We start from the raw sequence: 27975 nt of genomic DNA, 5'->3' as shown, positions 1-27975 counted from the left end.
AGAATTGCAAAGGGTTTACACCTGCACAAAGAGTCTACAAACCCTTGAGGGGAGCACAGATTAGTAAAATCTCTCTACTCATAAAGTATTCAGTTATATTTGTTTTCAAACAAAAAGATCTGTACAAGTTGTGTGTCTGTCTAATCATGGAAAAAGTCTAGTCAGAACAGGTAAGGAAGGTCAAGCGACTAATATAATATGAAGGATTAAACTGCTGCAGAAATTTAAAACATACATTGCTCCACGGTGCTTATTTACCAGGTTGTTATTCAAAGGTCACTGACCATTAAAATTAAGTTTATTTCACAAACCAATCTTTTTACAGGTCTTAATCCTATACACTGCTATTCTTGTCAACACACTGCCATATTAAGAATACACGATCTTTTATATCAAGATTAACTTCACACTGTTTTTTTCTGTTCAACTGTAATGAGTAGCATTGCTTGCTTGATGACTTTGTTAGCTTCAGCGAATTAAATATGATGTATTTGGTTAAAACACAGCCTTAATTCCTAAACCTAACGTGGCTAAAAAAGGAAGGAACTAAGGAACAAATATGGTGATGCAGAGCTGTTATCTAGAAAATCTTAACAGTTTTTGAGGACTTGGCAAAGAAATAGCAGGACAATTAACATCTTTCCATGCTGTTAAACTTAGATAAGAATTACATCATGCTCTTGAGCATCCAATATTTCCCATGTTTCTTCAGCTTATGAAAACAAGAAGCCACGGGATTATAAAAAAAGCCTCATTTAATACGTTTTAAAGAGACTTTGTTATCAAGAATATTAGTAACTAGAAGAGCTCCAAATCATGAGCATTATCAATTTCAATAATATCTTCAGGTTCCATCTTTGCTTCACGATGCCCCTCCTGTAGATCATCTAGGGAAGCCAGAGCCTCATTCGTATCGCTAGCGAAAGTCTCACGAGACGCATCATCATATTCTTGCAGGTTAAGCCCTTTAATGGCTTTTTTCATCTTCTTTCCTAGAACTTGTGTTCTTCTCTTCTTAGCAGCTTTTTTGTTTTCATACTCCTTTTGGTTTTCCAGATAGAATATTTCCTTGAAAGAAAACAAAAAAAAAAGTTTGGCATATTCTTTTTACTAGTGTTTCCTAAAGAAAACATAAGTAAAAAAGTTCAAAAAAACTGTTCAATAATATTTAACTAAGATACACATTCTTGATAGTAGAAATATGATAGACTGCACTTAAGGAAAATGCCCCATAATTTTATTACATAATTTCTCAGTGATTTCAAAGCATATGTAAATAAGCACCACTAAGGTTTCATTTCAAGTTTGCTGATGATACAAAACTGTGAGGAATGGGTGGCAGACCAGAGGGTTGTGCTGCCATACAGAGGGACGAGCAGAGAAGATACAACCGAAGGTTCTACGACAACTTGAGAAAACTTTCCTCCATGATTGAAATTTGAGTGCATGTCCCATGATCTTCACTGTCAAACATTTGTAAACCCCACTAACATCTTCTCTACTGTAAAATATGACTGTTACAAGTTTCCTCCATATTTAAAGGGGGAAAATATAACGTAGCAGAGCTAAATGCTGCTACATGCCTTTCTTTCCCTGCTTATTTTTTAAAAAACAAATTGCATACAGAAAACATTAATGCTTTTTTCCTCCCCAAAAGCTACAAGGATATGCAAATCTGTAACAGTTGTACATGAACAACCTCCATGATGACAGGACGACACATACTTTTTCGACAGGTTTGTATGACAAATGATGTTTCATACCATCAAAAAAGTTTGTTGAGTGAAAACTGCTGCCTCATTAAACACTTGCCAGTATCAGCAAGAGAAGAATGAGACACAATTACAAAGACATGGAAGAGGGTAGCAGAGCAATTTTTTTTTTTGTAAATGAGGTAATGCCATCAAACTTGCAACCTTTTGTGACCACTGTAAGCTATGAAAGGTTGTTTTTTGTTTTGTTTGGTTTTTGGTAATTTTGTTTAAAACATAAAAGACAAAAGACAATCACAGTTTATGCTGATTTGCTTCTCAATTCCCAGTACAAGATTCTAGGATGGTTTACAGAGTGAGCTGTAGCCACCTAAAAGCAAAATAAGTCTTTCTTGTAACAAAAACTTTAATAAAGTTGCAAATACCATGAGAAAAAACAAGTTGTTTTAACCGAATGAAAACACCATCTCAGTGTATTTCATGGCCTAAAAGAAGAGGCAATAATATTTACAAGCTGGTAAAACTAACTTGGTGAGCACCACAGATGAGGCCAGTGAGCAATTCAGACTAGGTTCAGACCAGTACCTGACTTAATGGGAAATACTGCCTGGCACTGGAGCTATATAGGACAAAAATATTCTATTAACAGAACACCATTCAACCCATGCACAATGACACAGAGCTGCAAAGGGAGAAACACAACTGCAGATAACACTGCTGTAAGGTATATAAAAATTAAGGAAAATCCAGCGTTTATCTCTTCAGACTCTACAGTCTCATCATCCTCAACATGTTTTTGTGACTGATAGTACGTAAAAGGTGTTCTCTCTGCCCAGTGTGAACGGCAATTCATCAATTTTTTGGTTTTTTTGCTTATAATTTGAATGTGAAAAGCCAGTTTCTTTGGAATACAAATTTGCTAGAAGTTATGAAATAGCTAAATCATAACATTTCTAGTAGAAAAAAAAACAAAGTTTACGTTGGACAATCATCTGCACTCTTGACAATTTTACCTTGATTTGCTCTTCTTTGATGCTAGGTGTGTTCTTCAGAAGGTTTAAATAAACGCCCCCTGGTGTTCTTCTCCTAGTGCCGTTCTTAATAGTGAAACAATAAATTAGTAATAGTAAGCTAATATGTAAGTGTTGATAGAAAAACAGTATCTAAGACAATACTTTGTATTGAGACAGAACAAAAAAAATTAAGTTCTCCTACGTTAGGTATTACACAAGAACAACTCTGGCTACGTTTTATTTGTGATTGAACTAGTCATAAGAAGACCAACAACCAGCTTGCTACATTTGGACAGGTAAACTATAAGGTTATAAAAAATTTGCTTTAGTACGTAATACCAAACTGTTCCACTCCATACTAAATCTGATTTTGGTAGTGAAGAAACAAAACGCGAATAGTATTCTAACTACTCTCCCAACTATCTGCAATAATGTGTATACTAGGTTAAATATTAAGAACATTCCTAACACATAAGCCCAGTCAAATGTCAAAAATAAATTTCATAAAATTATGTAGATCTCAGGTTTTTTTAATTGTGCTCAACAATTCTACAACTTATCTGCATACCTGCGGGATTTTGCATTTCTGCCTAAGGCATATGAAACACAACATGTACGTTAAAGTTTCTACCCACAACATATCAGTTCCATGCTTCAACAGTTTTCAGCGTAACAGCAGTGGTGCAATGAATGTGCCATACTGAAGCATGAATGGACTCAGCTTTGAAACCTCTGTAAATTATAAGTGCTAATTATCATACTATTATTCAATTATCATTCATAGTATACTAAGTCGAACTGTTACTCCAGTGCTCTGATATTGTACGAAATGTGACACTTTTCTGCTAAATAAGAAAGTAAAATACAATCCAAAAGTTCTAAAGAGAAGGCAAATTTTTAAGTATGTTCTTGAAGCAGCAGACGCCACATACTTTCATCATCCTATCAGCACAACACTTCAACCAAGAAAAACAGTATGATCTGCCTTTCAAATGGCATACTCTGATCTGCAGCCAAAGAAACCTGTGCCACCAGGAAGCTGTGTCCTTTCATCTCCTTGGAAAACACTTGTTAACAAGTACTCTAATCTTGCAAGACAATAGATTGCTTCTAAGACACACTGCTAGCTGGAAAGTTGTTGCTTATTTTTTTTTTGGGGTGGGGGGGGAGATGGTGGTGGTTTTTTCTTTTTCTTTTTTTTTTTTAATTGTTTGGTCTTTTTTTCCTCCTCTCTACTTCCAATGATGGAACTGAAAAGATGTAAATTATAAACAAGTGCCTGAAAGCACTCACTAGTTCCCTCTCACTTTTTTTCCTTCTGAACTTTTGCACTGAGGCTCATTATTTAACAAAAAAAAACCCCAAGCATACTCAGAAATTGATAACCTAACCATTAAGTATAGGATTTTTACCATGATTTGTAACAGAAATCAGTACTCAGTTTTGCTCTACTGATACACAAGCTGATGGTTCTCTAATAAAGCTAACAGATTCCCTTTTGAAAGTTACTCTTCAAATGTAACATTAGAAATGCTCACGACTGAGTATGTAGACCTCTGATGGCATGCTGATTAACCCAGTAGATGGGTCAGTGCTGTCAAACATCTGCCAGACTTATTGAAGCAATGGTGCCAGAGGCTCCAGCTGAATCCTAACATTACAAGCTTTTTATTCAAGCTTCAGAATCCTTCCCTCTTAAGTCTATCAGAGAAAGACCCCAAGGGGAGGCAGAGTAACAGATACAATGTTTCACCTCAAATCAGATACTAATCTCAGTACAAGAAGTTGGGCAATTTCCAGGTTCATTCATCTCATTGTTCACTCAAATCCTGCTGGAAGGTTACATTAGTATTTATTAAGTGAGTTTCATAGTGAGGCAAGGCCATGAAACTCTGAAAGAACCTGTCCAACGTGAAAGCTATGCAATAGTACCATGAAAATATTCTACAAGTAAAAAGTTGTGTGTGTCCCCCTGCAAACCCACAATATCACATTTTTCTTACCACTATGAACAGTCCACCATTTTGTTCCACTTCAGCTGTTTCCATAAGCAGTTCGATTGCTTTTCTTTTCCCAATTATTTTCACTACTCGGGCAATTAAATCTTTCTTTGGCTCACAAAGCCTGACAGCAGGGAAAAAAAAAAGGCACATTTATTGTCAGTATAATTTTAAGTAAAATTGACCATAGAACCTCTGTAACAAATAATTCATTCTGTGGGACATAAAACTGTGCTAAAATTAAAGAGTCTATACATTTAAATGTGTTTCAATGGCTTCTTGAACCAGATTTCAAAACACTGACCTTCTGAGGGACAGTCTTTTCTAAAGCATGCATTTTAAAAATTTATTTCAACAAATATGCATTGAGTGATTATTTTTCTCCTATTGCTGCGTGAAAGATTAAACCAAATAAGAAACTGCAAAGACCTGTACAAATCTCTGAAATTAAAGTATAAAAGTCTGCTGTGCATTTAACAGTTAAAATTACAGCAGCTTTTACAGTTAAATCAACAATTAACTGAAGACAAGAGTAAGTTCCCCTGTATCATGTGCCATTCAGACAAACCTACATAATAAAAACGAAATCAGTCTGTTGATTAATCTATGATAAAATGCAGGCAAGAAAAAAATTGCAATATTACTGAATTAAATTGTATTCTTTTGTTAGAAAAAATCTCCACGTACAGAAATTTTCATTGTCAGCCTGCACAGAGAGGCTTATACACCATCAACTCACTGTGCATAAGGCCACACATCAACATCACCTGTCCAGAGCAAGAGTTCATACGCTAAATTCTCATTTTTTAATGACAAAGCTTCTCATTACAGCTGAGTGGTTTTACACTTTGGGGACCAACAGACCACCACCATTACCAAAATTTCTCAAAGATCACTGTCTCGCCTAATTGCTTCAAGTGACATTATTATGCTATATAGTTGCACACATTAGAATGATTGTATAATATAAGGTGTCTAATCACAGATGTGAACAACTGTTTAGAACAACTAGGCTAGCCTCAACTGCTTCAATTGTATGACTGAAGTTACCCGAAATTAAACGTTAAAACTCACATTTTAGTGACAATCATCCTAGTCATGGAAAGGATTACCTAACCTGCTTAACTTTATACTTCGTGCTTAATCTCACTGAGTTCAATGAATGCTAAGGCACGAGAAGGTAAATGCCGCCTTAAATATTTATAGGATTGAGTTCTAATTGTAAATTATTGGAAGAGATGGAAATGTTTCTCAAAGGTGCAGAGAACTTTAAGATAACCAGGATTCCTTAGAGAGCTGGTTAAATAGACATCCTATTAGTAGCAGCGGCAGCTTAAACTGTCAAATCTTCACCTAGTGTTCATTCTGGCCCTGCATAATCCTCCTGTGTGCATGCTTTAACAAGCAGCTGCGCACTGCATCAGGAACTGAACGAGGTAAAGGGCAAAAACAGGCACAAGATGGTCAGAAAAGCTTTTATTTCAGTTCACCGTGTGGGCCAGCACAACAAAAGGTTATGAATCCAGGTACAGATGGCACAGCACAGATCAAACAACAGTGCTGTGATGTGTATAACCACAATCCTACTGATGCAGTTCAGCACCACTACTACTATAAACAATTAGAAAAAAGAGGCTTCTGCCCTATTTTGATGAAGCTCAATATAACAAAAGTTTATTATAAGAGACGTGCTCAAAGTTTTCAAATTCATAAAGGAGAAGCTAATGAGAACTGACAACAGCATTAATAATTGTCTAATTGCTGTATTATAGCATCTGGCAATACTAAGTATCACATACAAGAAATCAACAATGATGAATAAACCCAGGTTTTATTTAAACATCAAGCTAACCACCAGTAAATCTTGTAACTCTTATTCCCTGCTTAACATAATTTTCTTCCCTTGCACCTCTGAAAAAGGATTGTGGCAGTTTAAGTGAATCTAAGTAAGAATGACTGCAGTCACGTGCTCTCCCTCACACTACCAGTCCAGGGCTGCCAGTGCCAGCTCAAAGGAAACTGTGCAGCAAATTGGTTCAGGAAACGAATCTGTCCACAAACTAACTCTTTAAAAAAAAGCAACAGGCTTTTGGACAGGTAAGTCTTCTGACTCATCTCAGTTAGCAGGACTGTGAAAAGAACTGGATGGTGGTAAGTGCGCATACGGCTGGAGCTTGGTAACCCCAACACCGGCTTCCACAAGTTAGCACAGAACTGCAGCTCAGTTTCACAACACAGAAAGAGGCAAGGCTTGATTTCAGTGCTGGTGTCTAACCTTGGCACAGTCCTTGGTTACAACAGCAGCAAAACGTTTTCTTCAAAGCATGTGCCCTGTAAAGAATCTGTGTATTTCAGAAGCTGTGCTCTCCAAAACACTACACAGTGAGCCATCTACACTTTCAAAGATTTACAACTTAGCCAAATTTTCATGGTGACCACAGCAGGTGTTCTTTGGTGTCCAACTCCAAACATGCATCTTTACTCATGGGCTATCTCCTAAAAAAGCCACTACTAAATTTGTATCGTGAGCAACAATATTTTTCCTTGCCATTGTTCTCAAATAACAAACTATTTTCGTGGAACTTTAAAAAAAAAAAAATTAAATTAGACAGTATTACTGGATGCTTCTACAAGATACCAGCCATAACACTGCATTTTAATGCTAGGATTTTGGAAATACACACAAGGCACTCCCGCTTTTTTTAATCTGGTATGACTCCTTACATATTTAGCAGTAAGAAAGCTTTTTTTCCCCCTATTCTTTTCATAGAATCATAGAATTGTTTTGGTTGGAAAGGACTTTTAACATCATTGAGTCCATTTGTTAACCTAGCACTGTCAAGTCCACCACTAAACCATGTCCCTAACCACCACATCTACTCATCTTTTAAGTATCTCCAGGGATGGTGACTCCACCACTTCCCTGGGCAGCCTGTTCCAACACTTGACAACCCTTCCAGTGAAGAAATATTTCCTAATATCCAATCTAAACCTTCCCTGGCACAACTTGAGACTGTTTCCTCTCATCCTATCACTTGTTACCTGGAAGAAGAGAACAACACCTGCCTCGCTACAACCTCCTTTCAGTGAGTTGTAGGGAGCGATACGGTCTCCCTTCAGCCTCCTTTTCTCCAGGCTGAACAACCCCAGTTCCTTCAGCTGCTCCTCATAAGACTTGGGCTCTAGACCATTCACCAGCTTCGTTGCTGTTCTTTGGACACGCTCCAGCACCTCCATGTCTTTCTTGTCGTGAGGGGCCCAAAACTGAACTCAATATTTGCGGTGTGGCCTCACCAGTGCCGAGTACAAGGGGACACCCACGTCCCTAGTCCTGCTGGCCACACTCTTTCCGATACAAGCCAGGATGCTGTTGGCCTTCTTGGCCACCTGGGCACACTGCTGGTTCATATTTAGCTGGCCATCAATCAACACCCCCAGGTCCTTTTCCACCAGGCAGCTTTCCAGCCACTCTTCCCCAAGTCTGTAGCGGTGCATGGGGTTGTTGTGACCCAAGTGCAGGACCTGACGCTTGGCCTTGTTGAACCTCATGCAGTTGGCCTCGGCCCATCGATCCAGCCTGTCCAGATCCCTCTGCAGAGCCTTCCTACCCTCAAGCAGATCAACATTCCTGCCCAACTTGGTGTTGTCTGCAAACTTACTGAGGGTGCACTTGATCCCCTCATCCAGATCATTGATAAAGATATTAAAGAGAACTGGCCCCACTACTGAGCCCTGGGGAACACCACTTGTGACCGGCCACCAACTGGATTTAACTCCATTCACCACAATTCTTTGGGCCTGGCCATCCAGCCAGTTTTTTACCCAGCGAAGCGTATGCCCGTCCAAGCCACGCGCAGCTAGTTACTCTGGGAGAATGCTGTGGGAAACAGTGTCAAAGACTTTACTGAAGTCCAAATAAACAACATCCACAGCCTTTCCCTCATCCAGGAAGCAGGTCACTGTGTCACAGAAGGAGATTGCGTTAGTCAAACAGAACCTGCCTTTCATAAACCCATGCTGACTGAGCCCGATTGCCTGGTTGTCCTGTATGTGCCCCATGATGGCACCAAAGATGATCTGCTCCATAACCTTCCCTGGCACTGAGGTCAGACTGACAGGCCTGTAGTTCCCCAGATCATCCTTCCAGCCCTCCTTGTAGATGGGTGCCATATTTGCTAACCCCCAGTCACCTGGGACTTCCCCTGTTAGCCAGGACTGCTGATAAGTGATGGGAAGTGGCTTGGCGAGCACTTCCGCCAGCTCCCTCAGTACCCTTGAGTGGATCCCATCCGGCCCCATAGGCTTGCGTGTGTCTAAGCGGTGTAGTAGGCTGTTAACCATCTCCCCGTGGATTCTGGGGGTTTCATTCTGTTCCCTGTCCCTGTCCTCCAGCTCAGGGGTCTGGATATCCAGAGAACAACTGGTCTTACTACTAAAGACTGAGGCAAAGGCGGCACTAAGCACCTCAGCCTTTTCCTCATCCTTTGTCACTATGTTTCCTTCCACATCCGGTGAAGGATGGAGATTCTCCTTGGCCCTCCTCTTGTGGCTAATATATTTATAGAAACATTTTTTTTTTTTTCATCAACGGTTTACCAGTACTTAAGGAAGTGAATATATCCTGTTATTAAACTCACCGATAAGCAATTTCATCTGCCACTTTTTCCTCTGAATCTTCTTCTGTTATCTCATACCTTCCTTTATATATCATTTCTTGTCTATCACCCAGCCTATCTTTTACAGGCCGCTTTCGTTTGAGAAAGCCTTGCCCATTTTCTTCTTCTGCTGGAAATGTTTTCTTGTCATCCTGCATGTATTCATCCAGTTCTTTATCTAAAGTCTCTGCCTCCTTCTGCTGAGCTTCCTTCATCAGTTTTTTAGCCAGTAAATAATTGTAAGTCTCAGACTGCCTGCTTCTGTCAATACTACCATCCATGCCTAGAATCCCAAGTTCAGTAGCCACCGCATCCTGATTCTGCTCCTGGAGCACCACACCCCAAATGTTGTTGACCTTCTTGCCACCTACGGCAGTTTGTTTTTGGTGGCTCTGGCTAAGTTGAAAAGGCTCAGATTTAGCAGAAATGTTGAAACATTTCTGTCGTTTTCGTTTCCACAGACAGCTGTCATCATCAGATTCAGAAAAGCTTTCGTCACTTGAATCCACGCTTTTGGTTGTCCGATAAGGAACACTTGGTGCACATGATGAAATGCTGCTCTGGAACGGTCTGTCTGAATCATTGCCATCATGTGATTTCTGAAATGAAAAAGTAAATGTCTGTTAATTAATTACTCTTGTAAAATAAAGGAGCTATGAAGTCACACCAAAGATTTGATTAGTTAGTAAACTTCATTCTGACTCATGTGAATGGGCAGTCCTCTATGAGCATCTTTTGGACTACAGTTGACAGGAGCATCCTATGGAACTTCTGTATTTTGAATGCTTGTACAGGAAAGACAGCATGGCTGCTATAGAAGACACATATCAGGAGCTGCTGATCGACTTAATGTAATATTTGTTGAATGAAATTAAAATTATTACAAGACTGGAAAAGCTATTAAAATTCCCAAACTGGACAAAGATACAACATGCACAGCAATTCTAAGAAAGATTAAAAAAACAAACTACCATGGCAACTTACCAGAAGATTTTTTAACAAGCACAGAAATTAATATTTTGTCTGGAGTCTGAAAGGGGTCCCCAGACTAGTGCAACCATAATATTGTTTCCAGAGGCTCAAGTGAGAAGAAAAAATCACCAAACCACCCAAAACCAAACTCATAAAACTTGGATGTTGCTCAGACTTGGAGAAGCTAACAGTGTATTGTGATTCTGGTTCAATCAGGACAGCACATGACCAGCTGATGTCAGTAGTACCTTACAGTAGAACCTTACAGTAGAACTGGGGTTTTCTTCCTTTAAACCAACAAGACACCACAGACTCACTATGGCTTCTTATTAATTAGGACAAAAACTTAAGGGTTTCAACATGCTTTACAAAAAAAGTCCCACTGCTATTAAAATATTCAAGAAATGTCTTTTCCCCATATACCTAACAGATAACCAAAATATGAAAGCCAAGCCTGCTCAGATCTGCATACCCTGTGAAAACACCGTGGATAACATCACCCAGAATTCTTATTCCTAATTCCTGGAAACTTTTGGCCACGTTGTCTGTGCTAATCTGTGGTAAGCATTTTCACAGGATAGAATTCATAGAATGGTTTGGGTTGGAAGGGACCTTAAAGATCATCTAGTTCCAACCCCCCTGCCATGGGCAGGGACACCTTTCCTCTAGACCAGGTTGCTCAAAGCCCCATCCAGCCTGGCCTAGAACACTGCCAAGGAGGGGGCATCCACAGCTTCTCTGGGCAACCTGTGCCAGTGTCTCACCACCCTCACAGGAAAGAATTTCTTCCTAATACCTAATCTAAATCTCTCATCTTTCAGTTTAAAACCATTACCCTTGTCCTGTCACTACATGCCCTTACTCATAATTCCAGTTTTTCCCTAACTGATTTTCCTAACCGATAACTTTATGATAGCATAAAGTTATATGCTATGCCATGATTTTTAAACATAAAATCTCTTCCTTCAGTTTCAGATGACATAAAAATTATTTCTTTAACCTTACTGCTTTCACCAACATTATGGCACTATTTCTTCTTCCTCCTATTAGCAAACAGAAAACAGAAGTCTTCAACTTATTTTATCATATTATGAAATACAAACCCTTAATTTAAAGTGTATTCCATATGCAAAACACTAACAACTACATAAAGTAAAAATAAAAAATTCCCACGCGTGTAGTAATTTATTTTGTCCTACACATCCCAGAACTACATTGCAAATAAATCAAAATAACTAAAGAAAATAAAAATCCTTACACGTACAGGGTCATACCTGATTTATCTTATTTTGAAATCTTTTCCTGCCCACACACCACCATAAATTCCTCATAAACTTCCTAACATACTCTAACGTGAAAACAGTATGAGAGACTTGGAAATAACATCTCTTCAGCAATTCACGGATGCAAGAGACTTGTAAAGTCAAAGGGAAAGCAGCAATCGCCACCCGCTGCTTTCAGCCGTTTTTACAACGGCTCGTTTCTATGGTTCTCGAAACGCCCAACAGTACCGGTGAGCACTCTCCTTTGCTCCTCAGACTCACCGCCCAGCAACAACAAAAGCCTCCCCCGCCCCGCGACACCACGCGGCTTTTCCACGCGAGCGGACACCAGAAAGACAAGCCGGTTCCCGGGCGCATGGGAAGCCGTCCCTCCCGGGGCGGGCCGCCCGACCCAGCCGCCCGGGCCGTACCGTGCCCCCCTCCTCCCGCACGCACCGAGCACCGCCCCGGCTCGGCCGCCCCCGCTCCCCAGCGGGCCCGTGCAGGGCCTCCCGCCCTCTGGCCGCGAGCGGGGCACCGCGAGCGGCGGCGGCGGCGGGGGCAGGGCCCCTGCCGCCTTCTCCCGGCTGAGCCTTCCGCGGCCCGCCGCCACGGGTGGGGTGGCGCGGCTCCGGCTGGCGGCCGGGCCTCGCCGCCTGCCACCTCCCCTCCCTCACCTGCTGCGGGTCGCCGGGGGAGCCGGCGCCGGGCATGTCAGAGTCCGAGCCGGAGAGCTCGCCGTCCTCCACGTCGCCCTCCATCCTCCGCGCCTCCAGCGCCATGTCGCCGCCGTGGGGCGTGCACAGCTGTGGCGCGCAGCCACCCCCTCTCACCAATAGGGAGAGCGGGTGGCTGTGACGGAGGGCGCGGTGCGTGTCGGGAACGCCGGCCAGAGGGCGGGAAGGGGAGGGGGGGAATCGCGCTGCGCCTCGCCGCCATCTTGTCCGCGCTGGGGAGGGCTGTACCGCTACGGCGGCGGTTAGTGCCGCTCTCCCGGTGCCTTGTCTTGTTGCTGCGGTTGTGGAAATGGCCGGTGCTGCACACAGAAATAAGTTTAGATAAAAGTCCGTTCCGATCGGCTTTACTGCCTACCCAAGGCGGCTGGCAGGGCCGTGCGCACGCGTCGCCTCAGTGGCCTCCGCAGTCGCGGGGTCGCCCGGTGCCCTGGGCACGGACCGCGGTGTGAGGCTCTTCAACACATGGTGGAACAACAACAACAACAATAAAAAGCTTTTTTATTAGCGAGTTAGTAAGATGGCCAGTTTTGATCTCTACAGCAGGTTCTTGAGATATTTCTTAACAAATACTGGAAGAAAAGCAATTCGTATTTACACAGTGTTATCTCAAAAACCCCCAGAAGCCTGGAGAAAACGTCTGTTACCTGCTAGTCAGCAGGGACTAGGTGACCTCCCAGGGTCCATTTCAACCTAAATGTAGTCCTATATGTTAATTTATGTATGACTCAAGCCATCATTTGTGCACTGCAAAGCTAGAATGGCACTCTCCGAGGGTGTATATATGGATCTATAACACAGGACACTGAATATTTGGTAGTAGTTTGATTAGGAGATTGATAATCTGAAATGGAGCTATTTTTGTTTATCACAACAGTCCAGTTCAAGTCAGACAGGGAAACTTAAATCAGTGGAAGGACTCTCCCCCTGCCCCCACCCAAAAAAAAAATCTCGGACTGATAAGAATAAAGCACAAGATAGAACCTGCCATAATTTCTAGGGCTGTTCAAAATCCATGTTAAGCAACTAAAAGAAGTCTAATCATGAAGTTTAAAATATCTCCTTACTTTCTGTGAGTAATGACACATAAATGTAATGGTATTTGGTGACATAAGAACAAAATAGTGGAGATGTGAGTGAGAAAGTGGTGAATGAATATACACAGCATTGGACAGATGGACCAAATGTCCAGTATCCTCAGCTGGTATAAACGGATGTAGATTAGATAATTTCACCTGAGGACAGGTCTGCAGCTGTAGAAATTAAAATACACTGCACATTTTACAGTATTACATGTCTGCTCGTGGAGACAATGAAGTGTTATGCTCACTTATATAAGGAAAAAAATCCATTTGATTGTCATTTCTTGATGAATTTTCATGGATACTGATTCTTCAATAATGGGAAAGAAATCCTGCTCCCACATTTTGTCTAAGAACAGATGTTTTTCGGAGTTGGTGTGCTACATAAATGGAAAGTGTTCAGAGACTGCTGGTAGGCGTCCTTCAAACTGAACTTGAGAAAATGATCATTTACTTCAGTTATAGACTGTGATGGTCAATAACTTCCCATTTGGCTATGCCAATTAGGAGTTCAAAGGAGGTCCTAGTTGTTCTAGCTCTGATTAATGCCAGATAGATCAATTTAGCTTATGTTTTCCTTCAGTAATTCATATATTTCCTTTGGTAAGTAATATATACACTGTCCCCCTCAGCTGTGTACACCAAGCAGCGGGGCAGGGTTCAGCGTAGCTTGGAAACGCTTACTATGTCTCTGGGTGGAATATGAAAATCTTGAGTTAGGCACTGGCGCTTCTCATGCAGTGGAGAGCTAAGCAGAAATCCCTTCACTATCACCCAAAGCAGGGAGCTGCAAAGATCTACCTAATGAGAACAACTAAAATGAGGGAATGGTCTTTACTGTTACCTGACATCTCAGACTATTGTTAGGTCTATCACTGTTGGCACCACGCAGAGAAGCAGTGGTTCAATCCTGCAAAGTAAGATGCGTTACTTGCCTAGAAATATAATTTTCTGCAAGACTTAAGAAGACATTGACAGTTCTTGCCTGTAAGTATATCTTGTACCCTCCTCCCCTTGGTTTGAAGGAGGAGAAAATAGGAGGCTGTTACTGAGTAAATAAAAAATGATACACATTGTGCCATACTGTTCTAAATCTAGATTAAGTTCAGACTGATGTTAGTTAAAGTTCTAAGTAGCTGGCAGTGTGGGATGGGATTTTTTTTAGAGCCTCAGAGAATCTTCACAGAATTGAGATGCAGGAAACAGAATCCAGCGGTTACTGCCTGATGGATAGAAAGTTAGTATGATATCCCTTTTTTATGTAGGAGAAAATTAGTGCAAATTAGAAAGGAATTATAATTAAAAGTAATATGTGGCTTATTTGACTTCCACAACAATTGCAAGCTGAGTTCTCCATCAACAGCAATACAGGATCTGTGCATATATGGATATGACAAATTATTCTTGAAATATGAAATGAGGTCAATATTCAATGCAATATGAATATATACAATATCTGTAAAACACAAGGATTCTGCACAAGAATCCAGTCACATAACACACAACACATTATGTGGGTCACACAACCCATGCTATGCAAATTGTGTCATAAAACATCTGACATATCCCGTCGCACAACACACAATGTGCTAATTATATCATAAAAGTTGTGCAAATCTCCAAAATGACAAACTGGAGAAGCATTTCCATGCTCTTGCTTAGACAGCGTTAGACTTCGTGTGGCAGGTGACACAAGAATTACATGAAGAAAATGATCCAGCTGAAAACTGGCTTACACAAAAAAGAGATTGTTCTTTAGCCAGATCAGTTCCCTGGGTCTCTTTTACCAACAGTGACAGTGCAGGCACAAATAACAGAGAGAAAAGAAAAGCATCCAGTTCTACTTCTTTTGGCAGCGTGTACATTCATCCTGCAGGTAATGGCAGCAAAGGTCGTGGGGTAGACCAGTTACTAAAGTGCTCAAGGTGTTATTTGCTGCAGAAAAAAATCTGCATTGAATTCCATCCACAGAGACTTCAAAACATTTTTATTCCTACCTTTCTTCTTGAGCATATAGCACTTTGATGGAGCTTTTCAGTCTTCAGAGCTCTTGTTCTGGCTCCAGAGACCTTCCGTTTCCCAGGGATCCAAGACAACCCCATCACTGAGCCTTCTGGCATTTTGAGTGGTATTTGTTTGGTTTTTAGCGTTTTTCTATAAAACTGTGTGTTGTATGGCATTTTTCTCTAAAACTAGATAATTTTCTGAGCAGGTGTGAACTGTTAATTTTGCCTAACCTCAGGATAAAGATTATAATTAGGAATGCGGTCAGGACCAGTTAGGTCAGGAAGACCAAAAAAAACCCTCTAACCCGTGCACTTTTCTTTCTATCCTTAACTTTAGCTGACCTTAAGAGAATACAAATTTCTCAGATTTGAAAACTTAAAAACCTCAGGATATGTTGTTATTCTTGTCAATATTCTCCAAATGGTAGAGAGCTGTGCAGGTGTGACTCAATAAAATTAATCACTAAGGTTCTGAGACCTTGCCATTCCTTGCCCTTCTAAAGTGTACAGCATGCAGGAATGTAAAGTCTGAAACAAAAGAAACCTTTGTTCAGTGCATCTCTTTAATAGCAGACAATTTCTTTGACTGTTCTTTTCTGAGGCAACTAGCAGTGAGTGGGAAATGCTTCATAAGGATGATATTCATGGGATCGTTAGTCCAGACTGTGACACAGCAAATAAATCCATATAGTGGAACTATGCTGCCCTTTCAAAGTAATAAACGAGTTAAGGCTTTCAGAACTGTAAGAATATATCCAAAAGATACTCAGCATTACAAAAACTTCAGGAAAGCATAGGACTAATCACTCTACTCCATGCAGTTCTTCGCGTAACAATATTACACTCAGCAGTGAAGTTTTTCTCTAACGCACATGTCTCTGTATTCATACCCAGGTGTTGCCGCTTGTCTGCGGCAAGCTCCATTTGGTTGCTGGCTAGCCTGAGGCTATCCGCACCCCAGGGCCATTGAGCACTGACACCAATGTGAGGATGCAACAAATGGCGTTTATTTAACTGCGCAACAGCCTTATATAGTCGTCTTGTCCCGTACGAACTCGCGCGATACTTGCACTTCCTGCTCCTTTCGCCACGCCTACCTTCCATTACAATGCGAGATTTTCCGGTCGCCGTACCCTAATCTACCTACATTTCCCCCTCCCCATGCTTCAAGTCATGCGAAGTAAAGCGTATTGCTGATTCTGATGCCTTGCGTCAAAGCGTAAGCGTAACTAGCGGATACAACATCCTAAAATAGGAAAACCAAAACATGTTAGGAGAATAACTCTAACAACAACAGCAACAACTATTATGAGTTTGTCCCAAGAAAACCAAGACATTAGCCATCCGCAGACACTAGCTCTGATATCAGCTAGCCATTGCCATTTAACTGGATCCTCCTTAGCTATTTCCACAACGAGGGAATTATTTACAGTAGCGTTCCGCCCTGGCTGGAAACATTCCCCCCAGAGCTTTGGTCCTCAACAGTACTGTGTCTGGTTATGTACCCGAGCCCAGGTTCTCCAGTAAGATTCCCCTGCAACTCCTGAGATGCAAAGCAAAAGCAAGCTAATCATGAGCGCATTGTTCAAAGCTTTTGTTTCACTCAGCAACGGTCCCCGTTCCTCATCTTTCTTGGTGCCCCACCGCTTTACCAGACTCTCTGTGCTGCCGGGACACCTCCTTTCCGAAGGTAGAGGCTGATGTTGCTTTGGCTTTCCCCACGGGTACTCCTGCAAAACATAAAGCTCGGACAGCATACCTATTACTTCGGGTTAGGATTTTGTTTTAAATCAGGGCGCAAACAGCGTGTAGGGACCCACTGTATAAAATCATCCCGTTTGATGGCAGCATACCCCCTCCCATGATGTAGTAGCTCCCAACCTGTTTCCTACTCCGCTGTCCCAGGGAACCGAACCTTGACTGGGGGGCCCACTTCTGGCACCCCTGGACCCCAATGTCGCTCAATTGGGGCACGCTCTTGGTCTCCCCAGGCAAAATGATTTAAAGAATAAAGAGCGCGATGTAAAATGTGAGATTGGTAGTTGACAGGAATTACGTCTGGGAATCCTTCCCCCTCCCCAAGAATCTTAATTCTGTGTTTTAGCGTCTGATTAGCGTGCTCTACAATGGCCTGCCCGGTAGAATTATATGGAATGCTGTGTCTGAGCGTGATACCCCACCGCTGACACCACTGACGTGTGGCATGAGCAATAAAACAGGGGCCATTATCAGTTTTGATCTTGACAGGTAGGCCTAGCCAAGCGATTGCAAGATTCCAATGTAGCTGAATGGAGCGTGCTGTTTGTTTCCGATGCAGGGTGGCCACAGTCATCATACTGTAAGTGTCCACGCGCCTCTATATTAGTTCTGATTGGCTTATGCTAAAAAGCTATGTCTTGCAGGTGCAGCATTCTTTCTTATTTTTCAACTTCCCCCATATCTTGTTGGTCTCATAGCCAAGGCCCTTGTTCTGTATTATGATTGGCTAGTTCATCACCACCCCATTACCACCCCCTGGACATGCCTGAACATAGCTCGTTCAGTAGCTCGTTCCCACCATTGTCCCGTGGGAACCCCACAATTCCCCCGTTTTGTTTTTGAACGAGCTGTGTCCTATCTCGTCCTTTTTGTTTTTGCTTCTTACTCAAACCCGGTTCCCTGTGTCTCGCAGAGCCCAGTCAGAGAATCCCAGCCTTGGTTACCCATAAATCCTGCTCTCTGTTGTTGTGCCAAAAAGGCTGTATTGACCATTCGTTGCACAGTTTTCTGCAAACATGCAAACAAACAGTGTAACACAAGTAGGATAATGCCTATTATAAACATTCCCATAAGCAGACTCTATCTACAAAACATGCAGTTTGCTTCAGAACACACTGTTATTCTCTGTTATTCTAGCTGAAAGGAAAATTACTGACAGGAAAGCTGATTCTGTGTAAAGGTAACACAGAGCAGGCCTTTTAGAGCCTACTCTGAGGCCTACTCTTGCTAAACCGTTGCTAAACCATCCGGTATCAATTTCCCCCTTTGTAAGTAGTTAGATTTATTATCTCACTACTTCCATATACTATTCTCAATGATTGTCTTAACACAACCCACGCAGATCCCTATGATAACTATAATCACAACTACATAAACTATTCCCTCTAATAATGTGGCTAACCATCCTTTTAGAGACAATCCACCGTACTCCTGTGCCTGTAGAGACAGAAGCATAACCTCGACCCATTAGTAATAGTTCCCCTGGTCCCAACCATTCGTTAGTACCTGGTTCCCTATACCACACTTTGCCTTTGTTTTGCACATAGCTTTGGTTAAGTACATAAACAGCTTTTGCAAGTCTCTCAGAAGGTTCAGTCACCTCTCCCCCTTTTTGTTTTTGCAGAAGCTGTTTCAATGTACTATGAGCACGTTCCACAATCGCCTGACCCGTAGGCGAATGAGGAATCCCAGTGACATGTGTAATACCCCGTAGCTGACAAAATTGACGAAAAATCTGTGAACAGTATGCTGGTCCATTATCAGTCTTAAGTTGTTGTGGAACCCCAAGACTCGCAAAGCAAGCAAGTAAATGACGTTTGACATGACGACCTGTTTCCCCAGTTTGTACTGTTGCCCATATTACATGTGAAAACGTATCAACAGATACATGAACATATTTGAGCCTTCCAAATTCTGCAATGTGAGTAACGTCCATTTGCCACAGTTGCAACGCACTCAATCCTCGAGGATTTACCCCTATTCCAATTCCCATGCCAATTTTCTGACAACTAGGACAAGCACTAACTAATTCACGTGCTTGTGCCATGGTGAGGCGAAATTGTTTCGCTAACATTTTCGCTGATTGATGAAAGAATTGATGGGATAGGCGCACTTGTTCAAATAAATTTAGTGATATTTGCATATAGGACACAAGTGTGTCTGCTTTATTATTTCCAATGCTCAAACCTTGATCAAATTGATGACTACGAATGTGAGTGACAAAATAAGGTACCTCTCTGAGGTTTATTGCCTGATGCAATTGTAGCAAAATGGTGTAAAGTTGCATATTTTTCACTGGTCGTATAAAAGCTCTTTCAATTAGATTTACAATGCCTGCTGCATAAAGAGAGTCTGTTATAATATTGACAGGTAAGTCCTTCCATTTTATAAAGACCTGGTATATTGCAAAAAGTTCAAGTGTCTGCAATGAGTCCTCAGTTTGTCCTGAGAATTCACAATGTTTCCACTGTCCATCCTCTTGCCAGGTAATGTGATCACTTTCCTGCATCAGTAAAAACAGTTAGTCCAGTCACAGATATCTCTGATCTGATAGGTTTTTCTTCCCAATCCTGTTTTCAAATAAACTGTAGCTTTTTATCTTTTGGCAGATGTGTTAACAATTGTCCAGTAAAGTCCTGTAAGGCCATTTGAAAAATAGTTGACTGATTTGTTAACCACTGTAGATATTCCTTCTTGATAGGTAAATAGATAACATCTGAGTCTAGTCCGGTAGTGTCTGTAATTCTTTTACGCACTTTGACAAGCAATTGTGCTATTGCTTCCACTCTGGTACAAATTGTTGTTTTAGGATGAAAAACCAAAGAGTCCACTCGAGCATTGCCTTCTGCAATAAACCCAGGCAAATTAGTATGATTTCTTACATATAAAACATAAAACAATGTAGTTCGGATTTGAATTTCTTGCCACAGAGCTCGCAGCAATTCAAAAACACACTGATTACATGTATGCTCTGTAACAGATCTATCCAATTGCTTTACAATGCCAGCTACATATGCTGAATCAGTAACCAAATTAAAGGGAATGGGAAAATTCTGAAATACTTCTAATACAGCTCGTAAGTCTACCACCTGAGGTGAACCCTTTTGTTGAACTACCATAGATTCCCACTTGCCGTCAGAATACCAGACAAGGCCCGCCTTGCCTGTGTTCCCAGATCCATCCGTAAAAATGGTAATTCCATCCACAGGAGTGTCTGCGCACCACACTCCTGTGGCAATTGGAGGTTCCGCACTCAATTTTATAACAGGATGGGAGGGCAAGTGGTAAACAACCTGTCCCGAGAAATTCTCCATGGCTGTTTGCAAAGCTATTAGCCATACACCACTCAAAATATTGAGCTGCAATAGGAACGGTTAGTGATGCAGGATCTCTGGCCACAAGCTCCCGACATCGCATCCGTCCTTTGATGAATAATCTGTGCCAATAGCTCTGTAACGAATATGATCATTCTGAATTCCATTGACCAATTATTGCATACAGAATTTGCCTATCAAACAAAGTGATAATTTGTATTTCCTGATTCAAATCAATACGATGTACAAATTTGGAAGGTAGCCTGTTTTCTATTTCTGTAATCAGTTGCTGTACCTCTGCGCTTCCCTGCGGTTCGGGCTGCGAGTTGACTGCTTAGGCCTGGAACTGGTTGGGAAGATTCATTTGTGTCAGCACACAGTTCCTCCCCGCGTTCTTTCTCCAGTTTCCCTGCACTCTGCAGCTGGTTGTTATCAGCTGACCTTGAGCATTATACTTAGACCTAAACAGCTTCACAAGATGCCCTAGCTTCCCACAGCAATGACACATCAAAACAGTTATCTGTCCCACTCAGCTTTGACTTCTTAAGGCAGTTTTTCTTAAAGTGACCTTCTTGCTCGCGTGTATAACAACGATGAACTACCTTAACTGCTGCTGCAAAAGTTTTTGCTAAATGCTCCATCTGAAACGTGGTGGTTCCTACTTTCCCACAAGCATCCATTAGCTCGGTTAAGGTGGGGTTACGGTTTGCCATGCCTGTAACAACTTTCCTGCAGTCCTCATCTGTGTTGTCCCTCGCTAACTGTAGTAACAATGCTTCTTTTACAATTTTCCAATCTAATGGTTGCCAAATATTTCTTCCCTCAGGACCCGCATCCACAATCACTGGATATGCTTGTGGAATTATAACTCCTTCTAATAACGCATCTCTAATGATCCCTTTCCATTTCACTCCTCCCTCACCTCCCCCCTCTTCCCCTGTATTCGCGGGCGGACGCTGACTCTCTCCCTCACCTCCCACATTACCAGATGGACACAAACCTCCCCCCCCCCAATCTAAAGGTGGAGTAGGGAATTGCAAAGGAGGTTGAGGTGGCCCTAATACTTGTCCCGAACACAGAGAGGGGTTTGGGGGAGACATAGTCACGTGTCCCGAGGCGTTGGCTGAACGGTGCTGCTGCAATTCCTTCTTTAATTCTTCCAGTCGTCTACCAAGCTCTGTCATGTCAAGTTCGTGTCCATTTCATGATGGTAACGGTCCTTTAAGTCCTTGTGACTCTGGTACTACTAAGTCCGTAAATGTCGAATCCGGTAAAGGTGGATATGAAGCAGGTTTACACTCCTTCTTGTTCTCCTGCTCAGCCTCATCTGTAGAGAGATCAATGAGAGGGAGGGGGTTTCGGAGGGGGTTTTGGCCAAGTCTCCTGTTCAGCATCTGAATCAATTAGTCCAAATCGAGTTTGTGTTTTAGGGCGCACTACCGGTTCTGATGGATCTGTATCTATTTTACTCACTCCCCGCTCCTCAGCTTTTTTTGGAGCCGTCCATACCCACGGTGATAAAGGAGCTGCCACTGGTACAGCCACCGGCACCGTGGGAGGTGTGGGTCCCGCAAACAGTGAGGGGGTAGTAGACGTCTGCGGTCCTAAAGCCATAAACGCTGAATGTGTGACTTCCCTCTCTGCTTTTATTCCTTTTAACGCTTCGCTAACCAGCCTCCATGTAGCAGACAATTTAAAGGCTTCCTTATCACCACTTGACACAGCATTCCAGAGAGAGTCACCAATCTTCTCCCATAAAGGCACTTCAAAGACATCATTAAAGGTTGTAAAATGTCCTTTATCTTTTGCCCAAAACAGTAGCTGCTTTAACGCAGCTTCGTCGTATTTAATTCCTCTCTCAGAGAGTATATGTTGGAGGAGTTTCACCACTGCCACTTCTGTCTTGGTCAGGGTAGAACCCATGTAAACACGCCCGAGCCGCATCCCATGTCGCCCGGTCCTCCCGCGCAGCCCGTAGCAGCTGCAAGATAACTCCCCATTTTTTTAATTCTTTGGCAGAACCCGCTGCCATAGCTCGCTCAGCAAGCTTCATCGAGCACTGCTCCCAAGCACTCGGCTGTAAACAATCAGCTGGTCCTGCCACCGCCCCCTCCTTAACGAGGCGGTCCACACACTGGGCTACATCTTTCAATTTCACAGAAATCTTAAATTCCCCACCCAGTAACGAAATCACCTTTATCAAGGCTTCCATGGTTCACGAACCCACTCCGACCGCCTGCGGTCCGCCAGCCCAGCAATCACATCGGGGTCGCCATTTGTTGCCGCTTGTCTGCGGCAAGCTCCATTTGGTTGCTGGCTAGCCTGAGGCTATCCGCACCCCAGGGCCATTGAGCACTGACACCAATGTGAGGATGCAACAAATGGCGTTTATTTAACTGCGCAACAGCCTTATATAGTCGTCTTGTCCCGTACGAACTCGCGCGATACTTGCACTTCCTGCTCCTTTCGCCACGCCTACCTTCCGTTACAGCCCGAGATTTTCCGGTCACCGTACCCTAATCTACCTACACCCAGGCTCCAGAGTGCTCCAGGTTATTCCAAAGGCTGTTGCAGTGTGAAGTGTATCAGCTCAGCCCAGGAGTGGTCCTTTTGCTGTTCCCTTCTCAAGCTTTCATGGCCATTTCTTCATCTCAGCAACAGGTTCGTTTTCTTTGTTGATGTATGAAGTTGAAAGGGAATTACTCCCTTACAGTGCAGCAGTATGCAAATGTTTTACAATTACTAAAACTCTCATTGATATCATGCCTCATCTTACTGAATCTATTGTCTATGAGAGTATAAGGTTGTTTGAAAGCCAGTCTCTCAAACAGATATATATACATCTCTATACCTGTGTGCACATATGTCTGACTTTTATGCATTTTTAGATGATAATGAAAAAATTCTTAGAAGAATATAGGAGACACTATGAATTAGCTTTCATCAGCAGAAAATGGTTTCAACTGGAAGGCAGTAACATTTATGAGGGGAAAAATGTGGATTTCTTCCTTCGCTCACTAGTTACGTACAGCAAACGTTGTATACTTTAAAGTTGATCTTAATGGCCTCATTAATTTTCTGTAAAGGGACACAGTGTATCAGCAGAACAACACTTGGGTCCCATGGAGAAAGTCTACAGATAATACTCTGAAAACATCCAGATATCTGTGTCATCATTCAGTTGTATTTTCTAGTGTGTAAGCAATAGTACACATTCTGCTCATCAACACAAAACTCTTTGGCTTCAACAGTGTAAGATTTCCAAAGTGTTGAGCTTGACACGTTCAGGAATAGTAGAGTAGATAGTTCAGTTGCCTCCTGCTCAGTACCATACAGCTGAATCTGGACACCAGTGGCACCTTGAAGTCATTGTGTCAGCATGGCTCCCTGAGATACTCAGGCATTTGGAAGATGTATTGGTGAAAATTGGTATGGAGGACAAGTGTATGACCCTTTCCTTGAATAATGTCAGTAGAACAGATTTATCTTCTCCCCCAGGATGTATGTGAAGCAGCTCAGGTGGTTAGCTTGGAATCATGTGTTCTGTCCCACTGTTCAAATTTTGCATAAATCTTTTTGAAAAAAAAGGTGAATCATGACAGGCTCAGTCCCCGTGTCAGGTACAGCGTTCATCATAGTGCTCTGGAAGAGGTGACAAAGTTTGCAGATGACACTAAACCATGCAGAACAGTAAAGTAAGGTCTAGTTGGGAATAACTGTGATAGGACCTCCTAAGACTCATGCTTTAAGGACCACATCAGGAAGCTTAGTGTAGATAAATGACGAGGGATACACATAGGAAAAGAGACACACACAACTTGACATACACATCAGTGGACACTGAGATGGTCATTATAATAGCTAGTCCCATGAAAACACAGTTCAGTGCTCAGGTGGAGTTCAAGAACAACTGAAATGTTAAGCGTTATTAGGAAAAGAATGTAGCACAGAAAACAAAATTTTCACACTGTATAAGTCCATACCGCATCTGCAGTTCGAATACTGGGTACTGCTTTGATTCCTTTCCTTTCAAAATGTAGAAGAGCAGGAAAAAATAGGAGTAAAGTATGACAACAATGTAAAGCCTTTAAGAAAAATAAATGAAGGACGACTGAATAAGTGAATGACAGAGATCTGTAGAATAGTGATTGGAGAGAGAAAGATGCTTTGGGGATATTTGTTCACTATCTTACCTTATAGAGGGAACATGGGGCTAGAGTGTGGCAGGTTCAAAACAAAGAAAAGCTGGTGGTGGTAACCTAAAGCTACACTGCCATTCTTTGTCACAGGGTGCTGTAAATGTCAGAGGATTTATTTACATAAGATCAAAAGGGATTCAGAACATCGGGAAAAAAAACAACCAAAAAGCTGTTATCAATTTGAAGATATCTTTGGCTGGGCAAGGATCTGAGCACAGAATCTGAGCATAGATCACACGCCGTGATAAGGACTAGGAAAGCTTTCTTTATCCATCCAGTGCTTCAACACTTTCATAGACGGCCACTCTTCATTATTTTCGTTAGAAGTCAGCCTGCACTAGTATGGCCTTTCGTTCTTCTGTGTATGAGAACATACGTATGTATGTTCTCATGTGTATGAGTGGGAGAAAGAAAGACTTCTCTCTTAAAAGTAGCTGTTTAAACTATTTTTAGAAGACTTTTAAAATATCAGTGTTCATTAGATTGTCAAAAGGTTGAGACAGATAGGCAGTTATTTAGTTTAGATAATGAAAATGTAAAAATTGTCAGTGAAAATACAGTTTTGGTCACATTTCATTTTACTCCAGAGCTCTTTTTATTTTCTGGGAGGCATTAACACCTAAGTTGCATCTTCCTTGCCTTTCCTGTGAAAGAGCTAGCTTTATTTTTTTCCTGTTGGCTTCAGTAGGACTAGGTTTCCATTTTCAGAAGCATGTTTGCTTTTGTAAGGCTAGATTACCATTGTTCAGAAGCATATGTAGAATCTTCAGAAAAGCCCAGTGTGCCATATCAAGTAAGCATTTTTTCAAGGTAAACAAATGCTTGTCTCCTCTTCATGTTAAATAGGTATCTTGCTATATATGTTTAAGCATGTTGTCTTTAAAGAGTCACTTTAATTTTGCTTGTGTCTGTGTAGCCTGGCTTTTTCACTGAAAGCCAAGGAGGATTTTTATATATATATATTTTTTTTTTTTTTTTTTTTTCCCTAGCAACAAACTGGATGGCTTGAACTTACAGCGGTGAATAGAAGTAGTAGCACCATAGAAAGTCCAGTATTAACAAGGTGTATATTCAATTTAAACTTGTCCTTTCTTCAATTTCCTAGAGTTCTGAAGCTTTCTTTTAAGCACTGTTGCTTCACCTTTATTATCTTGTGCTCTCAGGGGAAATGACTAATCTGTAAGCTCCATTTGTGTTTCTGTTGTAGTCTGTGGGAATTTTGACATTGTTTTCAACAGCAAGAGCAGCTAACCTCATTTCTTTTCTTTATTTTTTTTTCCTTTCACTGGTATGTTTTGTTATGATGGCTCTTCAAGAATGCGATTTATCTTCTTGAAAGATAATGGCCTCCAATTCTAAGCCTTTGCAGCTCACAGAACTTCCACACTCCAGAGGGGAGCAGAACTGTCCACCTCAGAGGCTTTTCAATCTTATAAAAGACTATATACAAATTCTTCATTATTTTAGTAACGGGACAAAATAGATGCAGGAGTTGCTGATGATTAACACACTGTCACACCACTTTTGAACAAACTGAAGAGGCAGTAGAGAATGGAAGACAATGAAAGATCAGTACTTTAACCTTTGCATTTGCTGGATTCTTTTGTTTTAATTCCACAGCCTCAGTATCTTACTTGTGCGTTTTCTTGTTTGTATGTCTATGGATATACTTGTCCCTGAAGAAGTTACTCAAGATTGTTCTTGGAACTGTTGCCTTTGATTTCTCAGTTGATTTCAGAACTGCAAAAGCTAATGTAAAAAAAGTACATAACTGGAATTTTTCAACAGCTGTGGGAGCCGGCACAGGCAGGATGCAGGAACAACCCCAAAATCATGGATGAAATGCAAAGAGTCAGTTTATTCCTGTTAACTTGCGAACTGGGGGATCTCGAATCAGCATGTGGGGCAAAGGCGTACAAGCAGGGACACAAGCACCACGGATCTCGGTCCTTGCTAGGGAGAGAGAGGTATATTTAAAACCTGTTGCTTTTGCCTATATATCTTTATTTTTTTGCAGGCGGTAGTTTTCCACTGTGCTTTGATCTTTCTCACAGCAGGGCAGGAAACTCAAGCAAGTTCAATAAGGTGCCTCTGAGTCTCTCATGGGCCTATGTTATCTAAATGCAGATGTTCTACTTGTCAAGCACACAAGACTAAACAACAATTAGTAGTATGATATATGTGTTTTCGACACTCCAGGTGCAAGTCCCTTGAGCGTGTTTACAATCCTCCTCACCAATCTTCCGTTACATTCCCACATTATCTCAAAATCCACTTTGGAGAAAGCAACTAGTATTAAACACTGGACCAGTGAGAAGTATAATTCCTATGAAACTGTTGGTGTTAGCGCCACTCCTAGCCTTTTGAATTATTCTGCAGGATATGCTGAACCCCTCCCTTCCCCCTTCCACAAAACCAAAAATTAGCAGTTGATTTTGCTCTTCATTATTTCTATTGCTTCACCTTGCAAGGAGCTTAAGCGTATCAAATAGAAGTTGCATTTACCAAGAGTGTGTGTGATTGACTGTATCACTAATGAAAGCAAGAAAATTATCTGAGTGAACCCTGAGGTGGAACTTTGAAGGCTACTTTCCTTAGCCCCCAAGAAGTCCTCTTTTTCTGTGCTGACTTAGAAAATTGACCTCCAAGTTCAAGGGTTGTGACTTATTCCCAGGGTGCTCAATAAGCTGCCACCAAAATGTCACCAAAATATCAGCAAAAGCTTTCATAATGCAGACTCCAGTTTAACAAACAGGTGTCCCCACCCAGGAGAGAGAGACAAAGAAATTTGCCACTGAAACCATTTTCAGCTATCCTAAACTCAAAAGGTCACCATCTGAACCCCAAAAGAGAATATGAACAGGAAACAGGTACAGCAAAAAATGTGTACCTCATACTTCTGTTGGTGAAAGTACTGTGCAACTACATTGAGAAACCTGTTAAAGCCATGTGTCTTGTCAAATTTGTTCCATATTTCACAGTAAACTCGCAAAGCAGAAGCTCTAGAAAAAGGGTATGCTTGTGTTTGTTATGAGGACACCACTACCAGCTTTTGCTTTGGAAATAAAAACACATAGTTTGGTTCTGATTTTTCTCTTTGCAGATCTCTCCATTCCGCTCACCAGGACCTCAGGACAAGGGGACTCTGGCCATATGGACCAGAAAAAACCCCCACCACTAGAGATTCTGGTGGTAGGGTTTGAAATAAGGAGGATGTAATTTTCAGAAACTGAGGTTTCAGACAGTTAGCCTTGACATTCTCATTCAC

The 27975-nt window shown here is 41.7% G+C and overlaps 1 protein-coding gene across 1 annotated transcript; it reads right to left on the bottom strand.

Annotated features, from left to right (window-relative positions):
• Positions 1-75: 75 nt before the first annotated feature.
• On the bottom strand, positions 76-12410 carry PHAX (phosphorylated adaptor for RNA export). Its single transcript, XM_068423623.1, has 5 exons — positions 12292-12410; positions 9363-9979; positions 4729-4849; positions 2726-2809; positions 76-1068 (listed from the first exon to the last, which is right to left on the bottom strand). Exons 1-5 carry the CDS (start codon positions 12394-12396, stop codon positions 799-801), a joined length of 1197 nt encoding a protein of 398 aa, XP_068279724.1. The 5' UTR covers positions 12397-12410; the 3' UTR covers positions 76-798.
• Between the last annotated feature and the right edge of the window lie 15565 nt (positions 12411-27975).

Source organism: Nyctibius grandis, chromosome Z (assembly GCF_013368605.1).
Source record: "Nyctibius grandis isolate bNycGra1 chromosome Z, bNycGra1.pri, whole genome shotgun sequence".
Taxonomy (NCBI): Eukaryota; Metazoa; Chordata; class Aves; order Nyctibiiformes; family Nyctibiidae; genus Nyctibius; species Nyctibius grandis.
The sequence above is the reverse complement of the archived record's forward strand: the minus strand, read 5'-3'. Positions and strand labels throughout refer to the sequence as shown.

What these genes read in the sequence shown, in the direction of transcription:
- PHAX (XM_068423623.1), bottom strand. Translation starts at nt 12,396, where the DNA reads ATGGCGCTGGAGGCGCGGAGGATGGAGGGCGACGTGGAGGACGGCGAG. An exon ending in GCAGATGAAATTGCTTATCG is followed by an intron (nt 4,850 to 9,362) that starts GTGAGTTTAATA and finishes CCCTGCTGTCAG; the next exon opens with GCTTTGTGAGCCAAAGAAAG. An exon ending in TCAAAGAAGAGCAAATCAAG is followed by an intron (nt 1,069 to 2,725) that starts GTAAAATTGTCA and finishes TTTTCTTTCAAG; the next exon opens with GAAATATTCTATCTGGAAAA.